This window comes from Eulemur rufifrons, chromosome 17 (genome assembly GCF_041146395.1).
Source record: "Eulemur rufifrons isolate Redbay chromosome 17, OSU_ERuf_1, whole genome shotgun sequence".
In the NCBI taxonomy this organism is placed as follows: Eukaryota; Metazoa; Chordata; class Mammalia; order Primates; family Lemuridae; genus Eulemur; species Eulemur rufifrons.
In genome coordinates this window covers 26,181,654-26,194,364 of record NC_090999.1, presented here as the reverse complement: position 1 = coordinate 26,194,364, position 12,711 = coordinate 26,181,654, and the positions used below count along the sequence as shown (strand labels likewise).

The 12,711-nt window shown below is 32.1% G+C and overlaps 2 protein-coding genes across 4 annotated transcripts in view; both read left to right on the top strand.

Annotated features, from left to right (window-relative positions):
* Nucleotides 1-3,259, top strand: part of LOC138398015 (rapamycin-insensitive companion of mTOR-like) — a 72,740-nt gene extending 69,481 nt beyond the window's left edge. The window contains exons 6-7 of the mRNA XM_069492228.1: nucleotides 563-689; nucleotides 3,051-3,259. Of these exons, the coding sequence (XP_069348329.1) occupies nucleotides 563-689; nucleotides 3,051-3,259 (336 nt within the window). The remainder of the gene's footprint in view (nucleotides 1-562; nucleotides 690-3,050) is intronic.
* Nucleotides 3,260-9,401: 6,142 nt separating this feature from the next.
* Nucleotides 9,402-12,711, top strand: part of RICTOR (RPTOR independent companion of MTOR complex 2) — a 42,801-nt gene continuing 39,491 nt past the window's right edge. For 2 of the 3 annotated variants that reach the window (XM_069492109.1, XM_069492108.1), the window contains exon 1: nucleotides 9,402-9,450. In XM_069492109.1, the coding sequence (XP_069348210.1) occupies nucleotides 9,417-9,450 (34 nt within the window). In that variant the 5' untranslated portion in view covers nucleotides 9,402-9,416. The remainder of the gene's footprint in view (nucleotides 9,451-12,711) is intronic. The other variant, XM_069492110.1, reaches the window with a different exon arrangement.

The following is a 12,711-nucleotide window of genomic DNA, read 5'->3' as shown; positions in this document are numbered from 1 at the left end:
CAAGTTTGATTGGGGGGGGTGGCTAGAGATTAAGAAGATCATTAGGCATCTATGCAGCAGTCAAAGTGAGAGAAAGTAAAGACCCAAATCAATTAATTTTATGGGGAGGCTGGAATAGGGGTAAAGATGTTCATGAGGTAAATTGGTAGGACTTGGTGATGACTGTATATGGGGAGAGAAGCAGGAATGCAGTAGTCCCAGAAGTTTTGTTGCCACTAATATAATTTGTCTAGGAATTGAAAAGCTGTTTAAGATATAGTTCCTATTCTAGATTAACTTAGAATCTCAAACATTAAATCTTCTTTGTCAAGTTATTTATAGTCTGGATTATTAGAAAACAATTCAACACATTTTCCATAGTAATGATTATTAATATTTGTTCTATTAATTATTAGATATATTAATAAATCCTTTGGAATATCCATATGAAGCAGAAGATTAAAATTGGTGCCTGGATTTTATAAATATTCTGTGATATTAAATACCTCCATCTGAACAAAATATGTTTAAGAAATGTATTACAAAGTAATTCACTTCTTTTTCTGATTCTTCCCTGTTACAGATGATTACTGTGAATGCTTCCTTGTTTCCTAGTTCTGTGACCAACTCATTAATTGCAGTTGGAAATGACGGACTTCAAGAAAGAGACAGAATGGTCCGAGCATGCATTGCCATTATCTGTGAACTAGGTCAGAATTTTCTTCAAGTAATAAAAATGTATTTTTATATATTAGAATATATAACATTGTTAATTTTTTTAATACATGAATTCTTTGTTATTGGTATAAAATATGAAAAATTACATTTCTGAAAGGGAAGTAGAGGACTTGTTTCTTAACAGATAATTTCAAAGTGATATTAAAATTCTATAAATTTTAAAATTTTATTTATTGTGAAATTCAGTATAGGAATTATCTAAATTCCAGTAATTATAAGAAAACCTTATAAAGTCTGGCTCTCTGACATTAATCACATTATATCTTGATGTGGGTTAAAAACAATAAATAATCCACTATATATAAAAAATGAATTCTAAATCCAAAAGGATCTAACAGTTAAATGGGGAAAAAACTAGGGGGAAAACCATGGTTGAGTATTTATCTGATCATTGGGAGGAAGAAGAGTTTTAAATTAACAAAAGAAACCACACAGGGACTTCAGTAGTTACAGATTTTACTGTGAGAAGTCAAGAAAATAAGCAGTGTTAGAACAAACAAATTAAAAAAAAAATGCAACAAATAAGTAACTTATTTATATGCAAATCAGTGAGAAAAACAAATACAGTTGGCTCTTCATGTCCATGGGTTCCGCATCTGTGGATTCAACCAACCACAGATAGAAAATATTTAGAGAAAAAAAAATAACAACAATAAAAACAATACATTTGAAAATACAGTATAACAACTATTTACGTTGTATTAGGTATTATAAATAATCTAGAGATGATTTAAAGTATATAGGAGGATGAGCATAGGTTATATGCAAATACAACGCCATTTTATTTGAGGAACTTGAGCATCTGAGGATTTTGGTGTCCACAGGAATCCTGGAACTGCTCCGCTCGTGGATACAGAGGGAAAACTAATTCTCAAAGGCATGGCTAATCAACATTTTAAAAGTTCAGCCTCACTTATTATTAAATAAATTTTAAATGACAAAAAGATATTTTTTTCATCACCTAAAGTCAGAATGGTGTCACATTCCTTCTTGAGATAGTAAATAATAACAAAAGTGTAAGCTAAAGAAATAGAAGAACCATTGAAGATTTAATGGATTTAAAAGTACTATACATAATACCTATTAATATAGAGACAAAGAAAGAAATATGATTAAGGAAGTTTAGAAAAATAATAAAAAATTGACTATGTGCCTATGTATGGGATGCCTGGAAAGCTATAACCAGAGTTAACTTCTCATCATAAAATGCTTTAATAGTTAAGGAAAAAATGAGTGAGTGAACCAGTATACACAAATGTTTGGAAAATGCAAAGGTCAAAAAATTTTAAAAATGAGGAAGAGAAATAATAGGAGTATATTAAGTTATAAGATTTTTAAATATATTAATATAGTTGGAAACTTATTGAAATGAACAGGTTTTCAGGATAAATTTTAATTTCCCATTACTCACAAAATAGAAAACATGATAGATCGAAAACATTAGAAGTTTTTGAAAACATCAATGAAATAATTGCCTCCAAAAACACTCATCCAGGTAGTTTTGTTTTTAAAAGATAAAGAACGGGTAATCCTTATATAATGTAATCAGATTTAGGGACATGTTCAAAATTTATGGAACTGTACAATTAAGATGGTGCATTCTACTATATATAATTACACCTCATTTTAGAAAATGTAAGAGAAGAAGCTTAATTCTAAAATTCACCTAGAAGAATAAACAGTAAAGAACCAACCATAAAAACATTTTTGAAAAAGAATAAATGGAGGAGAAAGGAAAGATTTTCTTTCTTTCTTTTTTACATTAGCCTAGAAAAATGGAAAAGAATCAAGAGTTGCTGACCCTGATATACAGAAAACTTTAGTATATTGTAAAGTAAAAAAATCAGTTTGGGAAGTATGTTGGATTAATTGATTAAACATTTGGGGAAAAATATATTTATCATCCTAACAAAACTCAACTTTTGATAGGAAACTGAACGTGTAAACCATGAACACGTTTAAAACATGCACGCACATGTGCACACATGTAAAGAAATGGCTGATCTTGGTAGTAAGAGAGGAATTCCTGAGCTTAAAGTTACTAAAAAGTGTGTGTCTTTGTGTATGTGTTTCCTAAAAGTAAAGATAGGGAAATGAAATACATCATTTTAAATAAAATCTGAAGTTAAATTACAGATGAGATAAAAGATTTGAAACAGATAAATGGCAAACGCCCTCACTTTATAGAGAGCTCCCTGTTGATAGGAAAGAAAAACCATTTTAGTAAAATATGGACAAAGGATATATAAAAAGACAATCCAAAGACATTTTAAAAATCAGGTTTTGGGGAAGTATATTCAGTGACTATGTCAAGTTTTTCTCTTTTATTTTAGCACTTCAGAATCCAGAGGTGGTGGCCCTTCGAGGTGGACTAAATACCATCTTAAAAAATGTGATCGATTGCCAATTAAGTCGAATAAATGAGGCCCTCATTACTACAATTTTGCACCTCCTTAATCATCCAAAGACCCGGCAGTATGTTCGAGCTGATGTAGAGTTAGAGGTAGGAACTTTAACATTCTTTTATGGTTTTAAAATATGATTTTAAATGCATACTCTGAAATTTTGAAGTTTATAGATGCAGCACAACATCAATTATCAAACTTAAATTAACCAAGATTGACTTATTCCCAGCAATATATTATAGCTCATTCCATTTGGACTAAAATGAAAATATTATTCTGAAGAATATTTCATCAACATGCAAAGTAAAGTTTATTTTTATATTAACTACAAAACGTTTGTTGAGCAAATTAGAAGTAAGGTTATATAAAACATTTACCTATTAAGACGACCGTTTGTTTTCAAGGACTTTAGTACATTAATTATGTATGAGTAGCTCCTTCCAGTTATACACTGTTTATTCATTAAACCATACTAAGATTCTCTGAACTTGAAAGTACTTTGTTAGCAACTAATTATATCTACTTGAAAGTGTATGCATTTTTTTTAATACTCTGCATTTTAAATTTTTTACTAATTCAGATAGTGTTTATTACAGTTAAAGTACTAAGGCTATTATATGCTTTTTTTGTAAGAAGGTATGTAGTAGAGATTGGAACAATATTATCACTCACTATATTCTTATAGCTTATTTCTATGAATGTACTACATTGTCCATGGAGGAGTAAATTTAAATCAAGGATTTATCTGTATTTGAGTATGAAATTGTGCCAGGTATAAAAGATTTGTTGTCCCCTAATTTCTCTTTCTAAATCATTTTATGAAATTTTTCTTAAATGTTCTGTTTTTATTAGGACTATTTTTAAAATAGATTAATTTTAAAAATTTAATCTATTATTTAAAATAATAGATTATAAAATTGACAGCCTATATTATTAACAAATGCAAGTACAATATGCCTCTTAATAAGTGATTTCTAATACATTATTCATAGGAATCCTATGGGAATAAACTGGCATTGACATTTTAGGTGTTTAGCTTTAATTTTTTTCTTTATCAAGTAGAAAAACTATGATTTTAAAATTGGAGAGATAATTATGAGAAAAGAAGATAATATATAGGCTCTTTTTCATTCCTATTATAGTACAGTGGATTAGCAAAGCCTTTATATAAGTGAAAGAAACTACAAACACAGGAAAACCAGTCTAAAATAAGTCTAAAATATTTAATATTAAGTAATATTATTAAATATTTAATAAGACTTTAGTCTTGCTAAATTTGCATTGTAGTCTCATTTAACTCAGGTGATCATTAGGAGAAAGTGATTAGTCCCCTTGATCTATCTATCTCCAGAGGAAAGAATGAACTATCTCTGATAGAAAATAACATCACTTGGAACCTTTTATGAAATACACAATGCCTGACATTCAATAAAAAATTTCTAGTCATGCAAAAAGACATGACTATATAATTGAAAATCCAAAAGAAAAAAACATCTCATAGAAACACGCTTTAAAGGTAATCCAGATAGGGGAGAAAAGACTTTAAAACAACCATGATTAGTTTGCTCAGGAAGAAGAAAGTAGATGAAGTAATGGAGAATTTCACCATATAATTGGATATATGAGAAGAATCACATGGAAATTCTAGTACTGTAAAATATAATACCTAGAATTCAGAACTCAATGAAATTAAAAATTCAGTTTGAACAAAAGATATTGTTAGTAAACTTGAAGAAAAGTCAATAAAAATATCCAGAGTAAAATAAAAATAATTTTAATTCACACAGAGTAAAGCACAGAAAGAAAAAAGAAAGGAAATAAATAGAACAGAGCCAAGGAATAAAACATAACTGTAGACTTTGGAAAGGTGAGAGAAAATTGACAGAAGCAAAGATCCAAAGAGACAGTGGCCAAAACTTTGTTTATAAAATTGATAAAGCTTCATGCTTACAAAGCTCAAAAAACTCCAAATAAGATAATACAAAGAAAAACCATGTAGGCATATCATGGTGAAATTGCTGAAAGCCAAGACAATTGAAAATATTAAAAGTAGCTTAAGAAAAGACATTACTTTCAAAGTCTGACAAATGATTTCTCTGGAATCATGGAAAGTGGAGACCAAGGAATAGCATTTTTTAAAGGGCTGACAGAAACTAACTGCCATCCTAACCTAGAGAAAATATTAATATCTTTCAAAAACAAAAGTAGGCCAGGCAAGGTGGCTCATGCCTGTAATCCCAGCACTTTGGGAGGCTTAGCTGTGCATGTTGGCACACTCCTGTCGTCCTAGCTTCTTAGGAGGTTGAGTCAGGAGGATCCAAGAGCCCAGGAGTAGGGTGACAGAGTGAGATCCTGTCTCTACGATAGATAGATAGGCAGACAAACAACAAAAGTAAAAGATTTTTTCATATTAAAGAATTTTTAAATTTCTGAGGAATTTAAAAGAAACATTGCTCTTTCTTGGGTTGCTTGCTTTTTTGTCATGAGGACTCCAAAGCAGCCTGAGGTGAGGCACACATGGGGAGGAACTGAGCCCTCTTGCCAACAATCAGCATCTTGTGAATAAAACATCTTGAAGCAGATCCTCCAGCTCCAGCAAGCCTTCAGATGACTACAGCCTTGGCCGACATTTTGACTGCAATCCCTGGTTATGACCCTGAGCCATAACCATCTAGCCAAGCCTCTCCTAGATTCTTGACTCATCAAAGCTGTGTGAGATAATAAATATTTTTTGTTGTTTGAAAAAAGAGACATAAAGAAAAGCTAAAGGGAATCCCCACTTAAAAGGAAAATGATTTAAGAGAAATAAACAAATGTGAAAAGGAATGAAGAACACCAGAAAAGATACATATATAACAGAATATAAGAGAATACTGACTGGTAAAAGCAATTATTAATCTCATATATTTTAACTATTTAGAATTAAAATTCATATCCACAGTAATGTAATAGGCAAGGTAGGAGGGTTAATGAGAATAGTAGTTCTAAAGTTATAAGTGAATTTAGCAAGGTTTCTAGATATAAGGATAATATGTAAAAACAACTCGGATTTTCTTTATACGAGCACCAAAAGTGGAATGTAATTTATAAGGCAGTTTAAATAATTTTTCAAAAATTATTTTGTGGTATTAGAAGCTAGGATGGTTATCTTGGGATAGGTAGTGGCTGTGACTGCAAAGGGCTGTTAGGAGGGCTTTGAGGATGCTGGTAATCTTTATCTGGTGCTAGTGACATGAGAATGCTTTGAGAAAAATCCACCAAACTTCTCATTCGTGATTTGTCCCTATTATAGATGTATGTTATAACTAAATTTATGAGTTCAAAAATGCAATTTGTACATTAAAAAAAAAATTACCCAACATATTCCTTGATGAGTTTGAAGAAATAAGTCTCTTAAACAGTAAACCCAATTAAAGTAGAGAGAATGGAATTGATTTCAGCTTATTAGGAAGAATGTATTTTATAATAAAGATTCTTTTCTTTTTCTTTTTCTTTTTTTTTTAATTAGCGAATTTTAGCACCCTATACCGATTTTCACTACAGACATAGTCCAGATACAGCTGAAGGACAGCTCAAGTAAGTACCATTGGTGTGTGTTAATATTAAAGCTTTTAGGTTTGCCTGATTGCATGTAGTACCAGAAAAATGTGAATTTAAGTAAATTTCCTATTTATGGAATTATGTTGTTTTTCTTTCATAATTTATTGTGGTTTAAAGAGTTGAAAGCTTTGAGAAATTTAAAGACTAATTTTTTATTTCAAAAAATAAAAGAGAGTGCAGTGGAAACCTAGATCTTTATTTTTCTGTTGTGCGTATTTTTAGTGTTTAAGAGACCAAAAGAATGAAATAAGAGTAGAGAATAGAATGAAGAGTCACCTTAATAAATTGAGTCAGCAGAATAATGTAATATGTAGAATTTTGAGAGTAAGGTTAATAGGGAAATAAATGGGGATAAAGATTATTTTCTAGAAATGAGGCGGTATAATTTTCAAGAGTCTTTTTGGAGAGAAAAGCACATGTTCACTAGGTATTCAGAGATGACTATAATTAAAATGATTTAGGGATCAAATGTACTGTCTATGAAGATTTTGCAAATGATGCAATTCCATTAAATATGAGATGTTTTTCTAATAGGGTTGTTGGATTGTGGACATACTTACTATGATGACATGCGTTTTAAAATTCCTCGCTAATCTTTGAAACGTTGTTGAACAAGGGAGTGTTTTTATTTTCATTTTTCTCCTGAATTAAAAATAGTGGTTTTATATCTTCAATCACATCCATCGCTGTGGACTCATTGTCACACCTTAACATATGACCTGAGTTAAGAGATCAAAGTAGATGTCCACTATTCAAGACGTCTCAGACATACTCCTGCTAACTTTAGTCATGAATTGGAATTCTTAAGCCCCTTTCTTTGCTCCTGATGAGATATGGACACTCTCTTTATTGATGGAAAGTATGCGAATGTTGTCTCTTACTGCATAACAAATTACTACAAATAGTGGTTTAAAACGGCACTAGTTTATTAGCTCCCAGTTTGGTAGGTCAGAAGTCTGGCTCAACTCTTATCTGGAGGCCCTGATAAAGAATCCCTTTCCTAGCTCATTCATGTTGTTGGCAAAATTCAGTTCCTTGCACCTATAAAACTGAGGTCCCTTTTTCCTTGCTGGCTGTCAGGCAGGACCTACTTCACCTTCTAGAGGCCTCTCACATTCCTTGGCATATGGCCTCCTCCATCTGCAAAGACAACAATGCTTGGAATCATTCTAGTACTTTGAATCTCTCTTTCTCTTCAGTCACCAGCTAGAGAGAGCTCTCCAGTTAAATCAAGCCTGCCATGTGATCTCCCTATCTTATGCTCTGCTAGACTAAATAACATAAACATAGTCACAGTCATGCTAGTGATATCTCATCACATTCATAGGATCCAGAGATTGGCACATGGAATCTTGAGATGGAGCCATTTTTTGGAATTCTGCATACCTTGATGAACAAGGGATGACCCTACATGTTTTTTAGCATTGTGGGGTGGGATGGGGACATTCTACCAAAATCCTTCCTTTCCTATTTGATTCTGTACCTTAAGTTTCTGGAGTATGAGCAGATAATTAATAGATGCAGGTCAGATAAGGATACATTATAACCAGGGAAGAGAAATGGGTAATTTAAAAAATATTACAAGTTTATCTAATAGGTTAGAGATGGATTTCCAGGCAATCAATACAAGTATGTCACCAGCATTTTTAAGAGAAGGAGCACTGAGAGTTTAATCACACAGGCGTCTGGTTCTCTGTTCTTCCACCCCTCCCATTTTAATTACCATTATATTCTCATTTTGACTGGTGCTACAGAGCTTAGTCTTTTTCTTTTAGCTTTTCATTGATTTATAGACTATCTGATTGCTTACTGCTAATTTGATTTTTCTGTCATTGCTTGTTACTCCTTCTCCTCTCTTTTTTTTCTCAGTTCTCTGAATTTCTGTGTGCTCACAATCATTAAGAATTTAACTAGGGAAGAAAAAAAAGATGGCACAGGAAAAAAATGGACAATTGGCAGGGTACAGATGGTAGTTGGAGTAGCATAATAAAGAGTTATAAGATTGCTTTTAAGTGTTGAAACTGTCCATAAGCCAACCATGAAAAATGTTTAACAAATAGAAATAGTTCTATTGCTTAATTCATTGTCATAACAACTGTATGGAAAAGAACAATTGAGACAGATACATAATTGTCAAGGAAGAAAGTATCTGGTAATGTTAATATCTAGTTTTTTTGATAACATTTCTGTGACTATATAGGTTGTTGAACTTGCTTGTTGGAAATGCTCAAATAAGTTTGGGACCAGGATTTTGAAATAAAGAGAATGCATGTGATAAAATTAAGAAGTTTATATGGTAATTTTCTTTGCTAAGGGGCAGCCATGTACCCCAGATGCTTATTAAGCAGAGTAGTGTTCTCTCTAATGCTTAATTAAAACTCATTTAAGAATAGTTTCAGAAATAGCAGCGAACATAGAACTGAATGGAAAAGCAGAATTTATAATTTATTTTAAACCATTTTGTGAATTTTAAATTGGGAGTCAGTTTATAGTTGGGTAATTTGCTTTTCGGTAGATCTAATCTTTAACATCTTATTTTAATTTCATGTGTAAATATTTAAACATTAACTAATGATAGCTCTTATTATGATACAGTAGCGGGAAAAACTCATTTTATTTTTAACATTTTATTTCTTTGATGTCTCCCCATCCCTCAACAGAGAAGACAGGGAAGCACGCTTTCTAGCCAGTAAAATGGGAATCATAGCAACATTCCGGTCATGGGCAGGTAGGTTACTCTGTTTCTTTATTACAGCCAAGAAGAAAAACTTAGCTTTTTTCAAATGTTATATTATTATTGCAGCATTTAATTTAGATGTTACTCTAGTCTTACTTTATATGTTATTATTAGAACCAAAGGAATTTGTATAAAATTATTAAAATATAGTGAAGAAAATTTGTAATAGTTAATAGGAAACAGCTAGTATTGTATTCAGTATACACATGTTTATTAACTATTCGCAAGTCATTGTTTTAATAATTACCTGGACAGTTCAGAAAAATTAAGCATAATCTATACCAAAAAAGCCTATAAAACTTGAGTGCTAGCTGTATATGAAACTAAAGTTTATTACTTAAAAGTACAGTGTAAGATCATAAATACCTAATAAGCAAGATAGGCTATTAGTAGTCCCAAATTTCTTGAGAATATGCATGTTTTATTTTTCTATGGAATAAAAAGCAAATATTTTTCTTAAAATAATACCACTAGATGTGTTATTTTATACTGATTACATTATTCCTCCTTGATTTTGAAGAATAATTGAAGGGATAGCATGAAAATGAATGTAGTAATAAGCAGAACAAATTTACCTAAACATTTCTGTGTCCCTAGGTAACCCTAACTTACAAATACCTTTTCCATGCAAATGTTTACCCCAGCCATAGACTTGGCCCTTAGCCAGTGTATTTCCAGGGAATTCTTCTGTCCTCTTAGCGCCTTGGAAATAAAAAGCCCTACCTTGCTATACCTCATAACTGCCTGTTTTCCTTATACTCATGGACAACCACAGGATTCTATGAGGACCCAACAGTCACACGTCCTTTTTTTATACTTCCTCACCCACCTCTGCAGTACTCTTTCAACACAGAAACCAACTCAATCCTCCTGCCAAGCTTAACCATCACTGCCCTCACTCCAAAATTCAGTATAACTTTGTTGTTAGTAGTTGCAATCATCATTCTTTACCATCCTCAGCTTCCTTGTCATTACAGCAGTTTCTATCTTATCAAAAAAAATTAATTCTGTCCTACTTTAACTGCCAGTACCGCCTAGCTACTGACCCCTCATTCTTCCTGCTTTCAGACTCTACTCTCCCTGTCACTGTCCTGCCAGCCTCTTTCCTTACCAGTCTTAAACATTTTTTTCCCCTGTGCTTCAGTTTCTTCTGAAGCCCTTATATACTGATCCATCAGTAGAAACTTAGAAGGTTGGGAGTCTTCTACCCTCCTATTGAAGTAGGAAGAGAAATATCAGCATTACAAGTTAGAACTTTGAAAGCATTTTTCTCACAGAAATAATTTCATAAACAGTATTAATATTTAGATTCTGTAGTACTATTTATAAGTTAAATAAACTTTTATGTATTTATACCTTATTTCTGTGCATTTCAAATAACTGATTATCAAATGACCTTTTAAAACACAATTTCTTTATGAGTTGCAATAATCTATTTTCCATAATAGTGCAGAGTAAAATCTATAGAGCCTATATTTTAAATCCGTAATCTCTCAAACTACTAACAGACATCAAAGTTTGAGAACTACCATTTGACAATTTAAGCAAATAAGTCTGCTTCTTACATTTTAATTTGAATTTTGATCCTAAATCCAAAGAGGACATATAGATTATTCATATATGTGTGTGCATGTATTCATATATATATATATATATATATATATATATATATGCATGCTTACTAGAATTGGCAGGGAACTTCAGAGTCCTATATGACTTTTTAAAAAATATTTTCCGTAACATTTTATTATAAAAATTTGAAACATACAGAGAATTTTTAAAAAATTATGCCATGAATACCTATATTCTCCTGTCACCTAGATTTTACTGTTTGCTTTATTACACATCTGTCCATCCCTCTGTGTGTTCATTAGTTGACCTATGTTATTCTAATATATCTCAAAAGAAGTTGCGGACATTAGTACTCATCACTTCTGAACACTTCAGCATGCACATTATGAACTAGAACTCAATATTTGTTTACAGTCCTGGTTTGTTTGTTTTTGGTTTTGTTTCTGGGGGAGAGGTTTGAGGTAAAATTTACATACAATGAAATGTATAAATTTTTAGTCTACCATTTGATTCATTTTGACAAATGCATGTACCTGTGTAATTCAAATGCTTTCAAAATATAAAACATTATCATCACCTCAGAAAATTTTCTTACACACCTTCCTAGTATCTGACTCTACATCCTTAAGAAGCAGGCCGGGCGCGGTGGCTCACGCCTGTAATCCTAGCACTCTGGGAGGCCGAGGTGGGCGGATCGTTTGAGCTCAGGAGTTCGAGACCAGCCTGAGCAAGAGCGAGACCCCACCTCTACTAAAAATAGAAAGAAATTATATGGACAGCTAAAAATATATATAGAAAAAATTAGCCGGGCATGGTGGCGCATGCCTGTAGTCCCAGCTACTCGGGAGGCTGAGACAGGAGGATCGCTTGAGTTCAGGAGTTTGAGGTTGCTGTGAGCTAGGCTGACGCCACGGCACTCACTCTAGCCTGGGCAACAGAGTGAGACTCTGTCTCAAAAAAAAAAAAAAAAAAAAAGAAGCAACCACCATTCTGATTATTGTTACTGTGGATTAGTTTTACCTGTTCTGAAACTTCATATTAGTGGAATCATACTGTATATACACTTTTGTGTAAGGATTTTTTCACTTAGTTTAATGATTTTGAGATTCATTTTTGTCTGTATCAGTAATGTGTTCCATTTTATTGCTGCGTAATATTTCATTGAATGACTACATCACAGTATTTTTAGCTCTCCTCTTGTTAGTGAACATCTGATCTGTTTCTAGTTTTGACTATTCTAAATACTACTATGAGCAATCTTGCACAAGCCTTTTTGTGGACATGAGCTTTCATTTCTCTTGGGTAAATACCTACATGGAATTGCTGAGTCACAGGATGAATGAATGTATTTTTAGTTTTGTAAGATACTGCTAAACTTTTTCCCAAAATACCTGTACTATTTTATACTCCCATCATCAGTGTATGTTTCAGTTGTGCATCTTTGTCAGGTTTTGGTGTTGTAAGTCTTTAATTTTAGCCATTCTAGTAGGTACGTATTGGTTTCTCATTATTAATATAGTTTGCATTTCCCTGGTGATTAATGAAATTGAACACTTTGTGTTTTTGACTATTCACATGTCTTCTTTTGTGACATGATTTTAATGTTTAAAATTGTTTGACTTTATTCTGTAACTTAAAAATTTTTATTCCTACAATTTATTTGAAGTCTGTTGCTTATAC